The following is a 25,446-nucleotide window of genomic DNA, read 5'->3' as shown; positions in this document are numbered from 1 at the left end:
AGTATAACTCAATCTGCCAGAGAGTGTTGATTCGATAGGAAAATACTGCATTTATTTATAAATTAAGGATTGCCAGATCCGATACCTCGGATCCAAATATCCGCAGATATTACCCTTCATCACATACTTCGGGTCCAAATTCGCTGAAGACATCAGATCCGGATCAGAAATTTTAAATTCATGCTTCAGAGCTAGATGCTAATAAGCATGAAAACAAATTTAGATAGTGTTTATTGTGAAAGAAATGATTTTTTTGCAATTTTGTCTACTAATGTGTTGTTGACACTGTAAATTAATCATAAAAGTCTCAAAATCTTGGCATTTTTTACCTCTTCAGGTGATCCGACTCCTTTCCTGCTTTCAGATACATAATATTACTCTTCGGTATTTTTACCTAGTTGTTTTTACCATGAACACACAGTTTGTACTTTTTAATTTGATTTTGGGCTAGATGAAAAAAAATCTTCACCTATTTCATGAAGAAAAACATAGTTTTATAGTATGAGTGCAATACGACTTTTTTTTCGACCATGTCTCTAAAAACGATTGAAGGTGTCATTCTAGCGTAGAAAAAGATGCCCTTCATGTGATAATTTGGCTTGAAAATGACATGGAGAGATACAAGATTTCAAGGTTGGTAGAATTTATTTGATCTTCTGTATTTAATTCTGTTGTGGCCCTGTTCATGAAAATTTTCAGTTGGGGCAGAAGCAATACCTGAAGGAAATGGGCTACCTAGCATGGAACCTGAGATGGGTCAGGAGCCTGCTGGCCCAGACCAGTCACTGCCTGTGGCCTCTGAGCCCTCCCCTCCTACTTCTCTACCAGAGTTGCCTCGGGAACGAACTGCTACATCCTATATAAATGTGAGTATCCTTTCCAGTAGAATTTTAGTTTGAATGGACTTCCAAATTTTTTCTCTCTTATCATTACTTACCTAGTTTCTCCTCCTTTTTGAGTTTTCCATTTTAGAATAAAAGAAGTTAAACATGTCGGGCAAAAAACCATAGGGACTCTATATTTTTCTGGAGGAAAGAGTAGTGAGCATAATCCAAGACAGTTCCCAAATATGAATGTTTATGTCCCAGAAAAGTCATACCCATAAGTTGCTGGTTTTTTGTCTCTCCTAAATTTTTCATGGAATCATTGTTTTAGGGCCGTATTCATAGTCGACCCTTCATATCCGTCCCTACATAACAAAAGGCCCCTACATGCGTTTCTCAGTTGACCCTACATAAGTGGTGTGGGGTGACTCCATCGTCAATTTTTCTGATATGACGTAGATGATGGCACAGCACCAATTTTCCATTCTGGTTGCGTAATGGGAACTAACTATGAAACTAAGAAAAGACATCCGATAATTTTTGGCGTATTGTTAGGGAAATGCCTCAAGGTAAATAAACAATACGTGTCGTCCGCCATGTCGTGTCGGTACCTTAATTATCGTTACAAATACTCTCATATCGAGCCAAAAGTAGAACCTCATTGTCTTTAAATTACTTCAAAAGCGGTCTGTACAAGGTAATAATAATTACGGTGCAAATATGATCATTGACGTGGGAACTTACATTGTATCATCAAGGTTCGTTATTCGCTTTCACCTTCTGTAGTTAAGTTTATTATGTGGCAAATAGTGGCATGAAAAACATTTTCTATGGTTAACGTAAACGAAGTATGTATTGGTTTCCCAAAAGTATACGAAGTGCTAAATGTGAAAAATATTATTATATATTCGTAGAAACAAGGTGCATGTATACTGCTATATTGTTCTTATTAGTCCAGTCAATTTTATAATTTATTTAACTTGGTGGTTATAAAGTGGTAGTATTATTACCTTTCCGCTGTGTTACTGTACATTTTAAAATGGCTTGTGTGAGGTCGTCTCCCTTAATATCCATTTTAACTTTATCCATTGATTCTTTAATCGAAGTGATCAGCAGACGATATTTGGCCGCCATGTTTTTGTAGGGTGTAGGGTTGGTTCGGGTACCTTACATCAAGTAGGGTCCGTTTGGTTCCAAAAACGGCCATATGTAGGGCTTGATTTGGCGTATGTAGGGCGAGATCGGTTTCTGTAGGGGCTGATGACCAATCCAGGGTTGGTTGGCCCTACAGGGTCGACTAAGAATACGGCCCTTATTCTCTTGAGGAATTTTTCCCAGAAAAAATGAGAACATTGGTGTCGCAATATTTCTGTAAGGTTAAATTTACAGAACATAGAGGTTTGATTTTAGTTGGTGAAGTTGGCAAAAACTTCTGTTGTAATTTAGGATTATTGAAAATCATCCAATGTGCAATACTGTTAATTTCCTTAGGTAGCTTTGATTGGTTTTACTTTTCCACTTAGAAATGAAAAAAATGCAAAGAAATTTAATTCAATGAAAATCTGTGATTAATGTGAGTGTGATTAATGGAAGGATGGTTGTTCAGGAGTCCACCCTGTAATGCAATAACTGAAAAGTAAGTTTGGGGTGAAGATATTCTCTTATTTCTTCTTGGTTTCATGGGTTTTTGTATATCCCCTTCAATCAGGTTTCTCTGTTATTTTATTTTCACATCAATTAAAGCTGTGGCTTCCGATGCTAAACACCAAATTCGTTATCCCTGTTGCTATATTTTTTCTGTCTTTGAAAGTGTTTGTATTTTCTTTCATACAATAAATTTTTTAATACCAATCACTAATAATTTTGCTCTTTCTCTCCTTAGAGTACAAGCCCTAGTGGGAAGTTCATTCCACGACTGGTTGACTCTACAGGGTTAACTGAAACTGGGACATTGGTCCCTGATGAGTGGAATGTGTTTGATGTTGCTCAGTTCCTCAGGGTCAATGACTGTGCCACATATTGTGACTGCTTCAGTCGACAGGTAAGATGTGATTACCATAGGATGATAGTGAGGTTTGTTCCCTAAAGTTCGTTGAAGTATATTATATGAGTCCTTTGTACTTAAATTTCTGATTGTTTACCATGTTATTTTATATTACAGAAAGTTGATGGGAAAACATTACTGTCCCTCACAGAAGATCAAGTCATGGAAATAACAGGCAAAATTGTTGGACCATCCCTAAAGATTTATAACTTAATTAAACAGCTTAAAATGAAGGTCAATCCTGCTCAACAGAGGTTGAAAGCTAGCTTCAAGAAGCATCTGTAGTCTGGAAGAATTAGTGCTACATTACATATTGGCATGCATGTGTGCGTGTGATTGTGCAAGTGAATGCGGAAGTGAATTTGGCTATTACATTTTGATAGGTTCTTTTGAGTGCGCGGAAGTGACATTTTATCATAAGTCAGTCTTTACCATTACTCGTGATGATTTGCAGTTGGGATTGTATACATTTCCCCAAAGATATTTTTAGCTATTACTGACTTTAAGTTTAGGAAAAAAACATCATGTTAGTATGAAGTACAGTTTCATATGGTTGAGGAGGTTCAACAAACATGGCAAGAGTATTTTTTCATGTAGATTTTAAATATTTCCATCATAATAACAATATTCCTTCACGGAATTGGCAAGGAATGATGTATGATGTAATTGAAAGTAACCAGCTGATAGAATTATTCATTTGTTTTTACTTTTTAGGATTTTAATCTAAGATCCCAAAAACTTGAATAAATCCTGTTTTAGGAGTGACTAGTCATAATGGTGAAACCTCAATCTATTATGTAGCAATATATTTTCCAGTTTTTCATAATTTATAGGTCCTCATTACTGTTTGATAGTACTAAGCTATCATTCTAACTCGCTCTTAAGCATAAAAAAATTGTCATGAATGCATTATGCAGTTTTATGCATGATTTTTTAATCCTTATATCCCAACCCTGTGGAAGGGCTTTTAGGTAATAAGTTGAATGATTTCACGCCCACAATTTTTTTTTGCACTGGCATGAAAGTTTTTCTGAGCTGTAATCTGCTTCCAGATCATGAAATGTTTTCTCATATCAGGCATATAGTAATTGTTTGATTTTCAAGAATGCTTCACCTGATCTTCCATGTTATCCATTTCAAATGTCATGGATGCTGCTTTGAGGATAGGAAATATGCTTACCAACAATTTATTGAAATCTGAATAAAATTTCACTTTTCATAGCATTATCCATGTAAAAGATAATTATTGATCTAAACTCAAAATTTTAGGCTGTCAGCATTTCTCTGTTTGAGAATGCTAAATTTTGAACCATTGGTAATGAAAATACACATTGTGGTAGACACTCTTGCCTAGGTTTATATAGTTGATGAAATGAATATATTTATATTTTTAAACTAGACTTTATCCACAAGAATTTTTCTCTGTCATTCAAAAATAAAAATTTATTTGATGGTTGACCTTCTTGGGGAAAAATCTATAACTCTTCAATATACATATATTGAATTTCCATCCAATTTCTTAATTTACTTAGTTTTTTCCATGATTAATTGAAAAACTTATTTCTAGCGCTTCCTATACTTGCACTAATGTGCGTGGAATGTGAAGTTCATTATATACATTCCTCTTTTCAATTCACTCCATGTTTTGCATCGTTTTATATTGCATTTGGTTACTATGCATATCTGATATTTTTAAAATAAATTATGGCCTATGGATGCTGTGCTGTTAATCAAAGTTTTCATGCATATGTAATTTTTGACCATTTTAGAGTTCCATGCAGGTCATACCATGAAGAAAGATTTCGTGCTTTCCCGGCGAATGGACTTGTTGAAGAGTTCTCTGGATCGCCACCGGGTCAGGAACTCCGTATCTGCCGACGTTTCGATGTCCGACTCGGTCATCGTCCTCAGGGCTGTGAACGTCGGCAGATATGGAGTTCCCGACCCGGTGGCGATCCCAAGAACTCTTCACCAAGGTCATACCATTTGGCCTGGTCAATTGTCCTGTAATATTCAAAGATTTTTCCGTTACAATTTTTTTCTTTATTATATGAAAAAAAATCCTCATTTGGCACATTGAATTTTATTACTTAGGTTGCATTAATTCTGAAATAAGATGTTATTGAACAAGACTAATGTAACAGTCATCATAGAATTTTGTTTTTATGGCCCAAGGTATTTCAATGTTTCTTTTCGCATTTTTTCTGGTCCCATAATATTTTGACATTGATTTCTTAATATTCCTCTTCATATTTCCTTCTTTACTGTCTCATTTCATTTATTGTAAATATCTCCCAATTGAGGTAGTCCATCTTTGAGACACCAATTAGGTACAAACCAATGTGTTGTATGAGGTAGTAAGAATAATCATTCTTTAATTATTTTAACTCCTGTTGTAGTCTTTGTGACAAAAGTCATTGTATATATTTGGTCTGAGCAGGGCCAATCACAGACATAAAAATAGGAAAATGATCTACTTCCAACCCCAATGTTAAGGAATGCAGAGCATGTTTTTATGGAGTCCCATGTATTCACCTGTAAGTGGGAACCTAGAGAAAAGTGACCTTACCCACTGTGCAAGCCTAGAGTTAATCGACTTTCAAAGTATGTGAGTAGTGGTTACTTGAATGATGGTCTGTTTGTGTACCTACTGCAATTGAAAATAATCTCTTTTAATTAAAGGTTTTCGTATAAGTGCCCAGCAACTATGCAAAAGGGCTATGCTGGGTATATTTTTATCCACAGATTGTACAGCAGAATATCCAGAGGGTTATGATTCCAAACTAGTTTTGTTGGTTCTTCCATTGAGACCACCTTGTTTTAATTTCTGGCCAACTTATGATTTGGGAATGAGTCGGTGACAGTATCATCAAATTAAAGAATTCTATTAGAAAACGAGTTGTAGATGTAAAAAAAGAGGTATGTGTTCCTGGGAGGTGATGTTAAAAGAGCAAATGAGGTCAAAATTTTTGTATTCCAGTCAATGTTTTATTATTACCAATGTTTTATTTTAGTAATGTTGCTTGAAAGACTTTTTCTTGATTGTGTGTAGATATTGCTTGCAGTTGTGATATTTTTTGCGTGAATGAGTTTAGATATTTGTATTTCTTTCAAACATCACTTTCATTTTACACATGTGTGTACAAAAATCATTTATACTTGAAATGACCTAACCTTCTAAGCCAATGCTTTATTTTTATATGTTAACTATATTCTTAATTTAATGCTTGACTTACGCATTGTTTTGAGCATATTCCTTCATAAAATTCTATCTTAATGGTGGAATTGGAATTGTATATGGTGACGATCTTGTATTTGGAATAATTCATTTGCAAGAATCTTTTCCCATCCCATATGTCATTGGCAGCTTATTAAGCACCTTTTTCTTCATTCTCCATTTATGTATTTTTTCTTTTAGATTGAGGTATCACTGAGTAAACATATGGCATAAAATCATATTTTTTTGTATGATTTTATCCAAATGTTTTGGGCCTTTGAGTATTAATTTATAAATTTTCTACTCAACTATTTGTATTTGTTTCAGTTTATCCTGTGAATAATTTGAAATTAAAAAAATGGAATAATTTATACACCAGCAATTCCACTTTCCTGGTTTAGTCAAGGTAAAGGTTTAGATCTATTATTGAGTGTAATATTCATTTAGGGTACATGATTTACATATATTTTTTAAAGTCAAGGGTAATTTGAAAAGTTAGAATGTTATGAATTATGTCAGTATATCTTATAAATTGTGAATTGAGCCTATTAAATTATATTTTTACACTAAGTCGTCAATTTCTTTATCTTATTTCGCGCCTTGCTACCATCCCCTAGCAGTTGTCCTCCTTACCGCTAGATGGCAGTGCCGTTCATATTGGTCGTCGACGGGTTTTGGTAACGCCGGATTCGAAGGGATGTTAAATTAGCTCTTTTGATTTCTATTTCTAATGTAATCTGATAGAAGTTTTGTTTTTTTGGAAGTTATTTTTTTTTAGCATTTACAGGCACCGACAATCTGTCACGAATCATGCATTTTGCCGTGAAATGATAGCGGTGATCGTCGCTTATGTATATCCTTTTTGATATCGCGAAGTTACTTTTGTCATGAATGGCAAAACGTCTAAATATTGTCTCCGTAACGCAAGATAAAGTGAATGGTTGTCCATGTCACATTTCAATTTGGAAAAGCTGAAGATTTACATCCAAAGCTTCACGCGCGTCCATTTCTATGTTAGCCGTAGTACGTCGGAAGGTTGTGAAGACAGAAAATAGTTCGCTATGTTTTTGCTATTTTAATAGTTATTTTCCCTAAAGTGGTTAATAAAGTCATAAATTCTAATTGGTAAAAATATTTCTGGTGATATGAATACGCATTTAGTACGAAATATTAACATTCATTTTTAATAAGAAAACGTGGTTGCGTAATGATACCCGTTTGTCTCCCCGAACGGTTCAGCTGTTTCCCGCCAAAGATATCCTTACAAAACGCTGAACGGCGCTGTGCGGGCGGCGTGGCGTAGGTATTTGTGTACCGAAGTGTCATTTTTTCTGTGTTAGAAAGGATCTAATACAGAGTGATCTCAGTGGGTTTGGTCAAGATATGTCAGTACTTGTTATCAATGGAGAGAATTTTCGATTAGAAGATCTTCGCTTCGAAAAGGAAGTCGTCGGCAGGCTTGGCAGGTAAGCCATACACATTTCGGACAACGCGCCTTCGAAGTGGGCGGGTAGTCCATACTATCATCATTAGTGTTTACTATCGTGTTGATGTATGGGTTGTAAAAAATTGGTGTTTAGGAATGCTGCGACGTATGTTTGGGAGTTAATGGTGTACCTGTCAGGTTGGTGTTTCATTTATCGTTATGATGTTTAACCTCTGGATTTGTTGTCCCGCGGTAGCGGGAGTGCCGGTGGTGGGTCAGCTGTTTCAGTTGCGCCATGTCCCGGTGAACATGTGATGTTAATGCCGTGGATATGTTGTTATGGAATTGTGTTTACAGTGGTAAAGTTACTACCGTGTGTGTGAAGGATATTAACCAGAGTGTATTTATTTAGTGGAAATTGTGTCGCTGGAGTGCAACAACAAAATTGTGTGGCCCTGTAAACCACGTGGTAGTAACTTAGGTATGGATTCGTCAATCACGTTTTGGCATAATTTGTGTGTGGTATAATTAGTTGATGGTGCTTCGTCAAAATATGAGTGAATTATATGTGATTTGTAGGATTGTTTGATATATTGGTTTGCGTTACTTGTGACCATTGTTGGATAATTTCTATTCGTTAATCCACTCATTGTTGTGGCGATAAATCGATGAGATAGGGTATTCATAGTTATTGTAAGCAAGTTTATCTTGATTTATTGAATCTTTTGCAGCGGCGTTGATGAAACTGGCGATGATATGTGTGTGTTGAATCTTAGCATTTAGGGACGTTCTTAGGAGGACGTTCTTCGGATGTCATTCATTGTAGAAGCCCTGCCTGGTGTTTTCCGTTTTAGTATAATGACCGTCTTCTCATATAATTCGTGCTTATTACATTTCATGCGCTGTGAATTATAAAGGCATAATTTCACTAGTCTTTGCCGAAAGACATACCCATAGCTCCACGCCAGGTGATTGTTGTCATGGGTACACCCTGGCTGAAGTAAATCAAAATTAAGTCCTCTGGTTTTAATGTTTCTGTTGTACTGACTTCAGTGTGTTTACGGGATTGTCGCGGACATAAGTTGTCACAGTCATTGGTCGACCAGTTAGTCTTAATTATGAAATTCGTTACGATATAGCTGTGCCATCCTTTCTTAGTATGGTATAGACGCACTTGATCGGTAACACTTAAACTGGAGCCCTGTATTTTTATTTGTAAGTTTGCGATTAGTTTTTCCGTTAGCGATTCACTCCACCTCTAGAAACTGTTGTTTACCGTGGACTGACAGTTTTGTGGGCTGCTTGGGGTGGCATTGGTAACTCTTTCTTCCGTGAGTAATTTTAACACATGCCACTTGCACACCCTCGCCGGTATACCCTCTGGGCTTCATTCATCGAAGCAGTTGTGTATCACCCTCACTTAACGGCGTTTCTGTCAGGAATAATGAATTGAATTTGCATTAAATCGGATGAAATAAATTATTAAAGGATGTTCACTATTTTGTGTGGATGCTCATCGGACGGTGAGATACCTGTTTTGGTGAGCTGCCCTACCAGCTAGTTGTCGACTTGGTGTTTTGGACATTTTTTGAATGGCTTAGTGTGTGTGAAGATCTTATCTGCGATTCTAACACTTAATGCTTATGAATCCTTTGCTTTTAAGTGCGTTGTTAAATGTTTATGTCGGGGAGTGCTTATGCTTTAATCTCACAGCTGTTTTATTTAGTGACAATTGGAACTCCATTCTTGTGTTCTCTGGATGATGTGTATTTGATCATTTATATTTTATTGTATTCGGATGATGTTGATTTGGGTCCTATGATATATTTCTGTACGTACGATACCAGTGTCTTACGGCGTGCGTAAAGGCAACGCCCTTTGGACGTATACACCTTTGTGACGGTTTTTGCACGGGGTAATGACGAGGGGGTCGGGTGAACTTGTGTACGAAAGGAGGAATGAAGTACGGGGAGGCGAGTGACTGGGGAGAGACACAGAGGGCGTGTTGCGTGTGTAGGTGGATGATGATGTTGGTAGTCATGATGATGAATGAATGGACGGCATGACGTCATCTCATCAGCCGACGTGTTTCCACTACCGCTGCAAGGCGGGGTAATTTTTGCGGGGGCGCTACACTTATTTTGCATTACAGGTAGAGCAGCCGCCCTCCAGATTTTCGAGCGTTTCGCTCCGGCCTGGCATGCGGGGTGCCTCGAAGCGTGAGGGAACCATCGCGTATATTTTTTTGTAGTTCGAAGCAGAGAGAATGTGGGTGGGTGGCATGAAGCATAATCGAGAATATATCCTCAGAATCCGTGACGACGGCTATAGGTGACTGATAGGGGGAGGAAAGTGGTGTGGTCGCGGGAGTATAGCATCTAGCATCCGCCGAGCTCTTAAAACCGCCGCCGCTGCTTCATGATCGACTCGCTTCGTCTGGCCCCCTCCCCACCCTCTTTCCCCAGAAGGAGACCACCCCGACCTCCTACTCCTCCCTCCCCTTCCTAGGTCGTCCGTCCTTCCTGCACTCTCCCGCGCGTCTCGCCTCGGCTGGGAGAGGCCCGCCTGCCAGCCGCATCGAGGCGGCCGGTTGGGATCCCGCTCTGCATCGGAGACTCGCTCCGCTTTTACGAGGGAAACTCGCGCCCCCATCCCCTCCTACCCAGTTCCCACCCCGCCAGTGCGCATGCCCCGAGCCGCCACCATCCGTCCCATGTTGCCCTTCCTCGCGTAGTCTTTCCCGCTCCCATCTTGCTGTCGTTCTCCATTCGCGGGAGGGGTGGGGGAAAGAGGATGTCGTTTGTATGGCCTGTGCTTGTGTGTGTGTTGGTTGGGAGGGGAAGTAGGGGATTTAAAAGGGAGGGAGGTTGAAGGGGAATGCCTGGTTGTACTACGAAGAGGAGGGGGGCTTCCCTTTGATGGAAACGGGAAGGAGAGGTTATGCTTTATGCCGGGATAAGTTACGACTCTCCTTTGTGCACTGTCTTTCCCATTTTTGCAAATAAATGTGTAGATTTTTCGGTACAATTTAATGTGCGTAATACATTGCGTTAATGGCAAATAAGTTATAGTGCACATGATAACTTTTGATTTCTGATTTATGTTGCCTTTGATTTTTAAGATGATGTTTCTCATAAAATATGATTCCCTCTCAGGATGATGTATTACTATTTTTGTACTTTTGAGAAAACATATGGAATGTTTCATTAATAAGTTCTGCAGATTTTACCCCGTCTGACGCCTGCTAACGTTGTCTTCCTCCCTTGATATTCATCATTATGATGATTTAACACATCCCTCATGCTTTGAACTTTGTTTCGATTGTAAAGAAATTCCAGCTGCAATATCCTCGGCCATTCATCGAAGTTGTGATAACATATTGTATATTTGATAATAAGTTAAAGAATTGAGTGCTTTCGTTGTACGAAAAGTTTTTATCATCCTACTTAGTTTTTAACCGTAGGTAAACTATCGGTAACCCTAGAAAAAATGCGTTTCATTCTTATTTGCCGGTGACCCATTCCCTCGACCCCGTGCTAGTAATTTTAAATTACTGTGGAAAGTACCCTCTGTTTTATTAGTCCTTCTCGGGCGAAGTGCTTACACTCTAGTGGTCTGAATTAAGGCTTCGTTTAATTTTTGTAAATTTATAAAAACTTTTACTCTCGCTCTCCGTAGGTTATAATTCAGTCATGAAATTGTAAACATGATGCGAAAAATCTAAATGCAGCTGATAAATAAATTAAAAGTTAACCGACGTTAACCGTAGCGCAAAATATCCAATTTTGCCTATTCCGTATTGCTATCTGTTAAAAACGACCTCATGTTAGATTTTACATTGCTCACATTTTTGCCTCATACCCGCCCTGTTTCAAACGTACCACGCCGTTCCGGCCCACCTTCTCGTCATATTCGTGGCCGCCGCGGTGACTATTCTGACAGCCTTCAACTGGTTGGTTTTGTTCACGTATCCAGCCGGGTCATGCGACCCCTGCCCCTTTCTTTCACCTGATTACCTCCTCTTTTTCGTCCCTGTTCATTTCTCCCCTTTGGCTGCCGTAGAGGAACTCCACTGAACAGGTTGGCGGATGACATGCCGAGAGGGAGCGGACAAAAGACCAGCTAATGACTGAAAGGAATGTCGCTATGGAGCTCGTGCTTAAAATCCCTTTCCTTACCTCCTGGTGAGCCCCCCAATCCCCTAAAATTTTGGCCGCATGGTCTCGCAGATGCCATCAGTTCCTTTAGCATTTTTCGTGGCTCCAGTTCCATTTAATATAATATCCCCAAACTCGCGTTTGTGGCGTATGGTTATTCATGGTGACTTATGCATTCTGAATTGTTATCCATCCTGTTGTTAAATGTGATTTAAACGCATTATGGTTCCTTTTCGAAATGTTATCACTCTGATTTTAAAAAAGTATCCGTCGTCTCTTACTACATTTGTAGATGTTGAGATGTCGTGTTTACTTTTCGAATGAAATTCGAGTAGCAATGTGCTCGGTTATTCATCCCAGTTTTGTAATTAATTGATATGTGTGGTAATGATCACATGTGACTTGGATACTTATTTTAATGGTGTCATGTTATCTATTACTTGGCAAGCCGTTTTTGCCTTCACAAGTTGTATATTTTGGTTTTAGGCAGATGCATAGCTCTCCTTTCCGGATTTCCCTCACATTGCGTGATTCATTGATGAGATTTTCACCGGTCAGCTGTTTCTGCGGACTGGGGACTTCCTTTGGGAGAAACCCCAAAGGCAGAAATTCTTTCAGCGGTTCCCTATCAATAGAAGTTAGAAGATTATATTGGGTGATGTTTACAGGGGATTCATGCTAAAAGTGCTATTTTAATGGTGTTTCAAAGAACATAATGCGAATAACCATTGCATCATGCTGTTTTAGACGCCTTGGTTGGGGAAAATAGCTTTCTCTAAGATTTTACGTGTTCATTCATCCTATTGAGGGTATAGAGGTTTCCTAGTGTGGAAAAGGGTCAGTCACATGCTTCCGCAAGTTCGGGCTTATCGCGTTGGCTCCCTTCATCCGTCCTCATAGTTAAGCTCGTCTGGCCGGATGCTTATGCTGCTCTTTATCCATGTTTATCGGTAGCCAAGGCTTCGTTGGTTTTGAGTGAGCGAGGGAGTTTCCCATTCAGTTTTATTGGAGTGGTCATTTTCAGAATCTGCTAAACAATCATATTTCATATCAAACAATCATTTCGATATGGTAATAAGTACTTATTATTCGAATTTGATGGAAGGCATTACTCTCAGTGATGCGATCCTAATCAACCTTAGGGTTGAAACAGTCATTCATTTTGAATAAGGGTGATTGATGGCATTCAGTGAAGATAACTGTGTGATAAAACATGTCTAGTTATATGTGAACTGTTGTAGTATCAAAAAATTTTAAGTTATAATTTTAGATGTTCAGTTTCTTTCTCTCCCGACTCCACCCTTACTCTCAGTGATCTTGAGTATCGAAATCAACGTTAATTTACCTTGGAATTCCTTTTTGACGACATGTTGCTAGCCTTTCTCATTTTATCAAGTGTTACCGGAATTTTAAAAGGCGCTCTCGATTTAATCGTTCATTATTAAGTTAGATTTACCATATTCTTCAGGTTCTTTGTCGCCAGATTTTATTTAAGGTTAACTTTTCCCGATAAAGTGGGTATATGTAATATTTTTTTAAAGTATTTTATAGTCGGGAATTGTAGAAAGAGAGAAATCCTGTGGTGTTTGTTCGTTGGTGTGCCTTTCCGTGGCCGTGGTATGCTTTTTGAGTATCGGTTAAGGATAGGAGAGTTCGCGGGCTCCTTCGTATTCTGTCGTCTTCCCGTTTTCGCGTTCATTTCTCCGTCTTCATCCTCTTCTCTCATTTCTTCCTCTCCCTCACATCTCCGTCTCATTCATGTTTTCCTTATTGTTTTGCACCCTCCCACCTTTTCATTTCATGCATCGCTCCTCCTTGTTCGGGTTGACGTGTCCCATTTTCTTGAGAACCCGACCCTAGCTCTGTTCCCTTGTTCATTTTCCAACACCTCTTGTCCTCCCCTTCCCTCTACCTCCTTCCCTGCACCCCTCTATTCTCCCTCCCCTCAATTTATATTTTAATGAGATCCTTTGCAAATTCTCTCCTTCATCGTCCGAAGCTGAGATCGCGGAGAAGGGATCGCAGACACATTGCGGAGCGAGCTCATAGTGTACTATTATCACTAATTTAAAGCGGATAGGGTTTTTACTTGCTGTATTTATCATTAGCAATGGGAGAGTCGACTGTAGCGTTGCATAATTTTTACGTATTCGCCGTTACTTGGCACTGAAATGATAGGGTCCATACTACGAATCTTAAGTTCCCAGCATCCTTCCACCTCATTTTTCCCTCATCGTTTCGCAGATTTATTATCATTTTATGGGATATTTCCACCGTAAGTTAGGTTAAGTTTTAGTAAGCATTACCTCTCGTCGTGCATGAACTTCTGTCGTGTTTTTCTAAGGTATGTAGGAATTTCATCCACTTTCCATTCTCCGGAGAGAGAAATCTTCTATTTTATTCAAGCAAGACTTTGTTTCCTTGTATCCATCGGATTCCAATCGTGACTCTTGTATCAATAACCGTAACTAACCTTAGGGTTAATATCTTGCCAAATTTATCATCAATATAGAGGTGTTACTTGGGATGATTATGTTCAAGTTCATTCCTCATTGAGCGGTTTTTCATCGGGTAATGAATGGGTAAAAATTTAGATGGTTTATGTATTTTTAAGTGGTTGTTACGGTAATCTCCTGTCAACTTTTGTTTTTTCAATTTATAGTTTTCGTTTGTTTACAGCATTTATTGAATGTATGTTGACTGTTGAGATATTCTCTTGTTGGTGGAATAAAGCACTCGCGCTTTCAGGACCGTTTTCCCTCATGCTCTCATTCATGGAAAATCCTCACGCGGGCTACTGTAAGCCTCTCTCCTTTGATTTTTCCATCGTCTCCTCATAATACTGCACCTCGTGTTTCCTCCCAGTTTGCTTTTTTATTCTTGTCTGCGTATGATGAGGTTTGCGTATATATCTTGTGAGAAGGATTTTCTTTTCAATTCTCAAGTCACTCTTAACGATTATTTACTCTTGAACGTGTCACTTTTTGCGTCTTATCGTGGTCCTCTTGAAAGTATTATATTTTCCTTCGCAAACATTCGAGTCATGTACAATAAAACCATGAGATATTTCATTCTTTACTCTCGCTCTGGCTTGCTCGCAGTCCATTTCATACATGACTCGGGATAATTTTCCTCTATGGAGTGGTGTTCAAGAGTGACGTGACAAGGCTCTCATCGTTAGATTTAATTTGGAACCGTGTTTCACGTTGATAATTTATTTAGCTGATTTTATTAAGTTGAGTTTCTTGTCTTTTTATATAAAAAGTTAGGGTATTGTCTTAATTAAAATGTGTATTCAAAAATTAACTTCATTAGATTCACAATTGTTGTGTTTTATGTATTCCTCCTTTTCGCGCAGTAGTTGGTCCTGTATTGAAATAATTCTTTGCGAATTAAAGGTTTTTCGTCGAAAACAAATGAGGAATAAACCTTTCGTAGCCCTTGAAAATCCTAAAACCTCTGCTATATCGTTGAATTGTCGTGGATGCAAGAGTCGATTGCAATTATTTATGCACCTAGTCTTGACTGCTGTGCAAAAGACCGCGTCCAGTCTTTTTGGAAAAATATTATAGCGCATCTAACCTTATATTTACTTTCCTGTCGATAGAAGCGTCGTCCTCCGGTCGTATTTGAGTTATCTGTGGATGGTGACGGCAAGAGGCGGGGAAGTTGTTGTCTCAGCTCGTTCGTACCCTTCCCTCTTGCCTCCCGTTCAATCGTTTCTCACCACGCGAATGACGTTGTCATCCTCGTCGGGTCTGTAGTCGTGGAGGTGGGCAGGACGAGCAGGTGGTAGATGTGAGGCTGCCCCCCCCCTCCCCTTTCCCTCCGGAGTGGAGTGCGTTCGGTATTTATCACGGTGACGTGGCATCTGCGGAGGAATCTCATTTTGCGCCCGCTCTTCTCACTACAGGAGTCTCTCGTTCGGGTGCATCTCTTACTATGCATCGCCCAAGTCAGCCATGTGTTACGAAATTAAAAGTTACTGGTCGTTTTCCACAAACACTTGTTATTGTAATTTCGACCGGTTTCAATATATTAGATTAAGGCGATGAAATGCTTTGGCATCGATCCTGAAGTAAAGTTACAATTTTTTGTGGAAATTTGCCTGTAACTTTTAATTTACTTATTTGTTAGAATTCCATCATATGAAACTTGAATTTACGCACTACAATCAGCCCATGTATACTTAAAGAGTGATTTTATTTTTATCTGCTAGCAGTTCGTGAATCGAGACCGTTTTTATGCCATTTCTTCGTTTACGGTTGAGGTTCTGTAGCGTAACTAGTGTCTTTTTCTTTTATGTAAACTTCTATCGTTGATCACCGTTAGTCATAAATAGTCTATGGACTCATTCATTCATGGTAAGTCTTAATGTCGGGAACTAAACTTCTGGTGAATTTAGGTAGAATTAATATCTCAAGTTGGCATCTATGGATGTGTGTAGACTTTAGGCAATGGGTAATCTGGTGTTGCTGCAGGAATTCTGCTGTTTATCATGACATATAATGTCACTGCAAGGGAAATAAACTTAGTCTGAAACGGTTATGTGCAATTCGGTGAATGTGTATTGCTCCCGTGTAGTTTTACGTAAAACTGCGAGATCTCCCTCTTTTTTTTAAGCGAATGAATCGCACATGTCTTTTTCCCTAGACTCCTTTCACCTGTTCACGGCACTATTTATCCAGCTGTCATTACCGTCGCAGCCGTGGAAATTAATCTGTTTTTTCGTCTCCCCGTTCCTCAGGGCGTTTCCATCACCTCCGGACAATTTGTCTCGCACGTAACACGTCCCTCGTAGACTTTAAATTCGGAGGCGGTGCGGCCGCGTATGTTGTGCACGGGACTCGCTGTAGTTGAGAGGGTGGAGGTGGCTGCTCTGTCGTCGCGAGGGAGTGGAAGGGGGCTTGTCGTGCGTTATCGTGAGGTGGGGAGGGGGTTTGGTGGGTGGGTGAGATTACAAAGGTGAGGATAGCTTGTGACGAAGAGGATCGAGGGGGTTGCGCAATGGACGGTCACGTGACTGCCTCCCCACCCCCTCGTCTTTTTCGCACCCCCTCCCCTCAGATTGGCGTTTGTCGCCCACGCCGTCGTCTTTTACGCCTTCTTTGACGTAACGTCTCCTTCCATCCCTCCTTTTCGCTTACACCTTCCTTCTCTTCCCAGCTGTGCTTCTCTCGTCTTTGGCTCCGTTCGCACTTCCGTGTCGGTGTGCCCCATGTCTCGTTTTCTCCCTCATTGCCATCCTTATTTTTTCACTCGCCTCTTCTTCCGAGTTTAAGTACGCACCGTGAGCTGTATTGCGCTCCTAGGAAGGGTGTGATGTCGCAGGGGGTAGTTCCTTCGTTTGGCAAATTATTGTTCGCTCTTTTTTCTCTCACTTATGTTAAAAAAATATTATCTCTGGAATGATCTAATTAGTAGCCTAAACATTATTAGACCCCCTAATTAGTTAGGGGGTCTAATAATGTTTTATTTTTCGGGCGGGTAAGAATTGCTGAGAAATTATGTCAAGGGAACCATTTGGTAGAAATATTGTGATATTGTATTTATCATGTTTTAGATTCACTATGTTTCCTCCATCCTTAAATTTCATGTAAAAGGTGCATTTGTTTTTCTTATATTAATGTCGTCGAGGATGTTACGGCCCTTCTGCTCCCAATACTAACAATGTGAATTAGCGATATTGAAATTCGTTTATCCTCCAAAGATACTTCTTTTTTTCATGACTACTAATTCTGTGGGACGAGTATGTAATGGTATTGATATATTATTTCGTTGCTTTGATTAAAAAAAATCGATTGTTTACTGTTGACACTACTTTGCACGTAAATTTGATGTCTTGTACCCCTGTTATACAATTTTGTGTGATACTCTCCGTCATGCGTCCCCCTCCCCGTTAGGCACCGCTGGTTACATCCATATTCTCTCTCTGTCTTCGCTTCTTCTTTCCTTGATAGACTACCCTCCCCTGGGAATCTCCCCGCAGACGTCTCACCTCTCTCAGCCACCGCAAGCCCACTGCCTTTTTCGCCGCCACCTCCCAATTACCGCGGGCCACGGGCTATTAATTTCCCGTGGGTTTACCGAGGCGGGATGAAGAGCCACTCGTGGGGCGGTCGTGGGTTTCTCTTTCCTCTTTTCTCGCTGGCGACGTCGTCGGGGGGCCTTTCGACTATTGCCTCGCTTGCCCTCCCCTTCTTTTGCCCCGCCGCTAATGTCTTGACTCCCACACCCCCACTTCCCACCACGGCCTCCCATGCCTTGCATTCTCCTTTTGTGTGTGTCTGGATTTTTTTGTGGTCCCTGCCAAAATTTCGCCGTCTCTCGTGTCTGCCTTCTATCAATCAAGGCGCGAAGGACGCGGTCGTTTTGATTGGGGGAGTTCTTAGGAAAGTCTGTCTTCCGTGAAGGGAACAGCTGATGTGTGTTTTTCCTCCGTTCTATCAGCGTCCATTCCAAAATTACTAGTTTTGGTTTTATCGAGGCCACCGGGATAATTGTGAGGTTGGTGTGAGTGACGTTTCCATGTGTGCAGTTGTGATTGATATGTTAGCTGTGAGGTTTCGAATTCGTTGTTCGCGGATTTGTTGTTAAGAATTATATTATATTTTTAGTTGAGATTGCAGTGTTTTTTTGTTTCTGGGCCTTATTATCGACAGTTTTGAGTAATGTTGTGTCACCGCAACCGTTATTACACCGTATTCCGTTACAATTTTCTAAAATAGCTTTCATTTCTTTTTATCCGTATCACTTTGATATTTCTTGATATGTTGGTTTTCAGGAAGGTTCATGACTTTCCCTGCGTCGTAGGTTCTCCTCGATTTCTTTGGAAACTGAAGTTATTTTTTCTATTTTCCTTCTCGGGCTCTCTCCCTCGCATGCGTTGTTAGTCACAGCTGAACTGGCGTTCTCTTCCATTATTTTAGTGCGAAGCAATGGTAGGGGGGTTGTCTGGGATGTCGCTGAGAAATTGTGGGCTGATGAAATTCATGGCTCCGCTTATCTGCCATCTCCATCCATAATGCACTCCCACCCAGTATTTGCTTTTCTTCCTTACAAACACATCCTAGAGCGCTTGGTTTTCTCGCGCGAGTGATGCTTTCATCCCCCTTTGGAACGGCTGTCGCCTCTTGGAGACGGGGCGAAATTCCACTTGACTTGCATCCTCCTCCCGGATTTATTCCCTTTCCCTCTCGCTTAAGTAACGTCTTCGCCACCTGTCGGCTGGTCAATCCTTCTCTACCCCCCGCATCCCCTCTCGCTTCCATCCGCGGCACGCTCCGCTCAACTTCGACGCCCACCCTCGCGGCCTCCCAACAGCCCTCCGGCGTGCCTCGTGCTCGCTGGCTCGTGCCCTCAAGACGAGCGCCGCCGTCTGCTCACCCGCTGCTCCTTTCAACGTTCCCTTCTTCCCCTGCCTCCTTCTCTTCCTCTCCCAACCCTCTCTATTTCTCTCCTCCCGTTTTTCCTTTCAGGAGGATATCTTCAGCAGGCGCTCCTGTCGATCTGAGAATTCGTCGTCTCTATTTCTCGTCTGCAATCCTCCGCCCAGAACGAAATATATGGAACAGGTAAAGAGGTAGCGAAAGGTTAGATTTACGTAGTAGTAAATAGATAAACTGGCAAAAGAATTGAGGGGAGAGCTGCGTCAAACCGATCTTAGTATTGTTGACCTGTGAAAGCCTTCGCCCAAGCCATGGAGCTAAGAATAGATTAGCTGTTGTGTTAATTCTATGTCTGTGAGGAAACTGAAGTGTTTAGATGTATCGAAAGCGAAATAAATTGTTAATGCATAGATATCTCATATGATTCCACCCTTTCCAACAATTTTCCTGTTATCATCATTCGATGGCTTCATAGTAGCGGGCTCCCAAGCAGGGAATGGTATTATGTTTACTTTAATGTTACTAAATATTCCATGTATAATGAGAAGCATTTAATTAAATTTACGAATGCAATCAATTCCGTTTGAGGTGGATCGTATGATATTTAATGGACTTAAAAATTAATTGGAACATCATCTACTTAATTCGTTTTTGATTGAATTTTTACAGAAATTCTATCAATGAGTTCAATTCAGTTTCTTTTGGTGTTCCTGCTATCTCAATAAATGCATTTCCGACAGGCCGCGGCGTCTGCTGTTCACACTTATCGAAAGTGTCATTTACTATTCTAGGTGTTTAAATGATTAAATTATGAGTGATGAGCTTCTGCCTTCCTTTTTCGTCAAAAAATATATCTTAAATTGTGCTGGAAGAGGTACTTAATTTATTTACCATATCGCCCCGATCCATACCAAGTTTCTCAGTTCTCTTTTTTTTTGCGGTAAAATTATAGAGTAGGGGGGGGGAGGGGTTAGTCCTGGGAAGTCCTTCGGTTCGTTGATATCCTCTCTCCTTTCAAGATATGTTATGAGAGTTTTAAAAGACGCTCTTGATTAAGTCGTTCATTTAATGTTATTTTATTTATTACTTAGGTTCTTTGTCACCAGATTTTATTTCTAAATAAATTTCCTGGGAAGTGTGTCATTTCGCGCCGTAGCGTAGTTTTATATAATTGTTCAAAATTATTTGATAGTCAATAGCCCCAACGAGAGAGAACCTCTTTTTGGAGCTTTTGTTACTCGTTGATGTGTACTTTTTACTATCACTGTTGTCTTCATTATTTCGTGGTGAATGTAGAATGGAAAATCAGCATTTGTTCGGCACTCACGTCGTTACGGTCTCAGCCCTCGAGTGCTGTTTAGCATTGCTTCCCTATAACTGGATATTTGGACTCAATTTATCAGCAAGTATTGCATCTCTGAGAAACTCGTATTACTTAACACCCGCTGTCCCCAAAGCGTTCTTCAATCGGTTCATTTCTCCGCTTCGACGCCTCGCCCCTGCGCCCGCCTCCCGTCTGGTGCTATTTATGGTACCACTCCCACCCGCACCCAAGCAGTGCAGCGCCTCCCGCCCACCCTTTTACCATCCCGTTGGCATGGAGAGAGGCTGGATCCTTGAAGTTAGGTCGTTCCTATGAGTCTACGTGGCACGTGCGTGGGTCTCGTCTCTGTCACTAGGGAAGGGCGGGCTAGTTGAAGCCAGTGGAGGGAGGGAACAGATATGCCGTTGAGAGATGGCTGCTGATGGTCGTCTCTACTTCGATTCTCCATTTCCGCTCCTTCCTCTCTGCATCTCTAGTTAGGGTCTGGTTTTGGTTTTCCACGGGCTCATTCAGCAGATGTTCCTTATCAGTTTTTTGACGGAAGTGGCTTTATGGGTTTAGGTTTTAGGGCTTTACGGCTTGGGTGTTGCTTGAGAACGTTGTGGAAGGCTATTTTCGCTCCCTGTCCCGAATGAACGTCATCTGTATTGTTTTTATTTCTTTCTGTTGTTGAAAAAATATATTTTCGTATCGGTTAAATTGCTGTTTTGCAAGATTCCTTTTTTTCATGAAATAGATAAGAGCCTGCATAATCAAATAGCCGAATTATTATAAAAAACCTTTTACCTTTTTTTGTCGTTTTTTTCAGTTGTTTCCAAAATGCTCACTTTATTTTTTATTATTTATATTTAGCAGTATTCTGTAAATTAGTGCTTATATCTGATGGTGATTAGGATAGACGTGTTTTATTAATATTCATGGTAGTAACGTATTTCTTCAGATCTTGTTTTCTTCTTGCGGTCATATGGAAAGATAATTAATTTTCGACTAGTTTGTAAGCTAGAGTATTTGAGTTATTTTATCTACTGCAAGCAGATTATTTTAGTAATCACGAAATCTCTCTAGAACTAATACCTAATTGTAGAATTGTGTTGCTCTTATTGTTAGGATGAGTGTTCAATTTATGGTTAAATTTGAAGGTGCGTCAATTTCTAGCTATAAATTTAAGGTTGGGCTTTTCACCGCACCAGGATTCTCTTTTCATGGCGTCGGTAATGACACGGGGAGAAGTTTTAAGTTGTCTTTGCTTCTGCACCTTGCCATTTGTCACGCAAATTGAAATTTTCTCCTTGCGCCGCGTCGAAAGTTTGCTCGTCCTTTTCTACCATTCGTCATTTTAGTCGTGATGGGAGGCGTGGTGTTTCCTTTTAAAATAAAAAAGTCTCTCCCTGGAAGGGTATTTCGCGCGCGGTAGGAAGAGAAAAACACGCATTTTTTTGTGCTTTTAAGAGTCCGGGGCACGCGGCAAAATTCAACCCTTTACTAGCTACTTGAGACTTCTCCTAACCCACCCCTCCTCAACATCACTCTCTCTCAGTGCTCTTTGGGCCCCCTCCCATAGTTCCACTTCACTCTCCTCCCACGCCCCCTCCTCCATCTGTTTCCCCTCCCCTCCACCAGCGCGTCTGTTATGACTGGCTCCCACCTGTGATTACGAACCATTCCACCCGAGTGCGCTCAGGGTTTCCCCCCTCCCTCCCTCCTCATTTCCCCCCTCCGTTAACTCATCCCATTCCTCCTACCCCACCCCTATCCCCGCGTGGTCCCCCCTCCACTGAGGCTTTCTGCGCTTTGGCATTGAAAATTCGGGAGGTCCTTTCGTTCGCCTGCCTTGCTTACTACGCCGTAAGTGGCGTTGGGCTTTCTCGTCTGGGAGTTCTGCGGAGGGTTCTCAAGGGTGGTGGCTTGGAAGTTGGAACTGGGTGCGGGTAAGGGTGTTTTGAAGCCTCTGTCTCGTAAAGTTCGTTCGTCGTGATGGGAGTGTTTCGATCCTCCCTGCTTGGCGACTATGGTGATTATTGTCGTAGGCACCCGGTGTCAAGGTCATCGTGTTGTGTGGAAGAATAAATTTTGGTTGGTTTTATTGGCGTCTTAAAATGTTTTGAACCTTAGGATAAGTAATTTATTATTTGCGTGGTAGGAATTCCTCTCTTTTGAATGTCATTACCTGAAATTGAAGCTGTTATTGGGGGGTTATGAATGATTGAAGGATTTTCGATTCTGGTTTTACTATGCTATCCTTGTTTAATAGAATACGTTGGCAAAATTGCATTTTATGTTACCCTGGCGTTTTTAGTCGCTTTCTCACCCAATCCTATTACTGCAAAATAAATTCATATTTCCCCGCAGTATCCTATTGATTTTGCCTCACTGAGTGCTTGTCATCGTTAAGTCATTGTTTAAGTCATCGTTATGTTTTGCAATTTTTACTTGGGAAGCATTCTGGACGTGGTCATTTTCTCTCCACCTGTGTTTAATTTTTTTTTGTGTCTTGTTAATGATTACCTCATTATTTTAACGCAATTTTTCGGTTGGGGGCAACGTAATCCAGGTGTTTCTGGTTACTGTTATGTCGATTAAAGTGTAGCAGTCAGTAGAGGGAGTTTTGGCGGCCGCGAGCTTTCACATAAGGGTCGGCGCTGGACAGCCGTATTTATGGGCGGGTGATAAGGCGGTTCCTCGCGATAGCGGGAGTCTTAATATTTTGGTGCAGATAAATAAATGCTTATCCGGCCGCGACGGGGAAAGTTATGGGACTGGTTTCAGCGGGCGCAGAGAAGGCTAGAGATATTTGCGGCAGTGGCCTCTGCTTGCGGCCATGAATTTGTTAGGGTCATCATACTCGTGGTGATGACCGATGCTGGGCTTGTAAGCTACTCGCCGAAATGACCCTCCACTCTCTAGGTGTGTTACCACTATTATCGCCATAGGTTTCATCCTTGCAAGACCTCAATGCTCTTACTACGCTAAGGGAAAACGTTTGAAGCCGAAGTGGTTCTATGTATCCTTTTTTACCATAATTTCTCTCTTTTCTGTTGGGGTCTGTCGACATTTGTCCTAATTTTTCGATTTTGTGAGCATAACTCCCCATACCCATTTTTGCAAAAGGGCCATCCGTATGAGCAACGGTAGGATAGGGATTTTTACTTTGACATTGACTGTCGATTGCTCCCTTGTGTTCATTTTTTAAATACATAGGGTTTCCAGGCAGTGGTGGATCCAGAATAGGGACGCGGGTGGCGGGTTAACCTACCAGCATTAGTGGGTATTGGAAAAAAATACAATTCTATAAAGTGTAAATTGGATACCCGGGGGGGGTATAGCCTCGTAGCACCCCCCCCCCCCCCCATAGATCCGCCACTGTTTCCAGGTAGGATTTTAATCCTACGAGTTCATTTTCAGACAGGGCAAAGGAAGTCTGGAATACATAGTATTTTTTAATTGCTTTGAATATGTATGAGTAAAGCAGGCTATTTTTTTAAGGTGGAGGAGTTCTATATTTAGGAGCTCCCTGCTAATTTCAAAACATATAATGTGTGGTTTAATTTAAATATTTACAAAAATTAGTTTCTATTTTATTTGAAAAATGGTATCGTGCCTATAGTGAAGTAAAGGCATCAGCATTTGGGAATGAATGATATTTCGTGCTGGCTCTTTTTACCAGGTAAATATATTTTACCGACGAAAATTATGAAGGTCATTATCAAGACTTGAGCGATATTCTTCTGTAGCAAAACTATTGGTTTTTTAGTTAAACTCCCATTCGGAAGTAGCTCAGCTGACATTTTTTATAACTTGTGGACTAGGCTTGGTTGGTGGTAAAATTGATGCTCCAGTTAATTCTTAAAATCTGGAATTTTCGCCTTTCTCCAAAGTTTTTTGAGCGGCTACCACCCAAGGGCGACTCATCGGTGCTTTTGTCTCCACGGCGTTACCTCGGAAGCGCGAGATATCGTTCCCGGGGAGAACCGTCTCGAGTGCCCATACCATCTCCACTCGTCCGGTCATTATCCTTCACGTTTCCAGCCGCTCGCCTCTTTTGCTTCCCTTATTATTCGTGTGCTCTTTACCCAATCTTTTCATTCCGTCGCCGTTTTGGTCGAGCCAGACGTTTTTTCTTTCTCGTCAGCTTTTTTTCGGGGTCTCTCTCTCTCTCTCAGTGGAGTGGAGAGGTTTTTATTTTCATATTTTTTCATTCCGGGTTAGGCTTTTGTACCGTTTTGACCTTGGCCGAGGGCGAAAGTTTATTTCCCTCATCCCCCTTCTTATCTTCCTCACTTCCGCCCCCCACCCCCTCTCCCACCATCTCCGTTCTCTTACTCTGTCTGTGAAACGGTTCGCGATTTTTTTCGGGGCTGCCGTGAAGGTTATTTCTCCTTCCTTTTTCCCGCCTCCCCCCTACCCTTGTCCCTCTGTGATGGTCTGGTGGGCGCAATTGCCGAAAAACGAGCTTGCCAAGGAGGCAATGAAGAAATTAAAATGGTGGCTCGGGATTGGTCGAGAGCATGTCTCGCGATTTCCGCTTTGGAGGTGCATCGCCAATAAGGGGATTGGAGCATGTTAAAAAAAAAATTCGTCGAAAACATGGGTTTCTCTTTCGATAAGGTGGGAAGGTTGAATATGTCTGTAGCGGATGCACCGGTTCATGGTCAATTTTGGAATGCCAGTTCTCATTATCGTTTCCCCCCTGCAGTTGTTTGGAGTTGCGTTGTGTGTGCTCATTTCCATTTCGATGTGATAAGGTGCTTTCTTTTTATCTCCCTTTATCTTTACGGTTGTCGTTAAAATTGAAATATTTTTGCTCGTATCTTGGTTTTAATTCTTGTTTGGCGGTGTGTAGCATGTGGTAACTGACGTCAATTAATCCAAGGTACTTACTAGTGCAACTAGCTATCTTTTAGTGTTTTTGGTATTTCGATAAAATGTGTTGCTATTTATAGTTAGCTTTTCAAATGAAGTTTTGGGGTCTAGAATTGGTTTTAGTATTCAAAATTTCTTTTATATACCCAAAGGGTTAATTTAATATCCAAGATGTACCGACTCGCAAGAATTGTGTGGTGAATTGA

The 25,446-nt window shown here is 40.7% G+C and overlaps 2 protein-coding genes across 3 annotated transcripts in view; both read left to right on the top strand.

Annotated features, from left to right (window-relative positions):
- The window catches only part of LOC124157654 (polycomb protein Sfmbt-like), a 42,275-nt gene extending 37,693 nt beyond the window's left edge, over positions 1–4,582 (top strand). Inside the window, exons 14-16 of the mRNA XM_046532576.1 lie at positions 700–866; positions 2,707–2,865; positions 2,986–4,582. Of these exons, the coding sequence (XP_046388532.1) occupies positions 700–866; positions 2,707–2,865; positions 2,986–3,153 (494 nt within the window). The 3' untranslated portion in view covers positions 3,154–4,582. The remainder of the gene's footprint in view (positions 1–699; positions 867–2,706; positions 2,866–2,985) is intronic.
- A 2,751-nt stretch (positions 4,583–7,333) lies between these two features.
- Positions 7,334–25,446, top strand: part of LOC124157652 (bromodomain-containing protein 4) — a 577,672-nt gene continuing 559,559 nt past the window's right edge. For both annotated transcript variants that reach the window (XM_046532573.1, XM_046532572.1), the window contains exon 1: positions 7,334–7,551. In XM_046532573.1, the coding sequence (XP_046388529.1) occupies positions 7,469–7,551 (83 nt within the window). In that variant the 5' untranslated portion in view covers positions 7,334–7,468. The remainder of the gene's footprint in view (positions 7,552–25,446) is intronic.

Source organism: Ischnura elegans, chromosome 4 (genome assembly GCF_921293095.1).
Source record: "Ischnura elegans chromosome 4, ioIscEleg1.1, whole genome shotgun sequence".
In the NCBI taxonomy this organism is placed as follows: Eukaryota; Metazoa; Arthropoda; class Insecta; order Odonata; family Coenagrionidae; genus Ischnura; species Ischnura elegans.
Note: the sequence above shows the minus strand (reverse complement) of the source record. Positions and strands in the feature narration are given on the sequence as shown.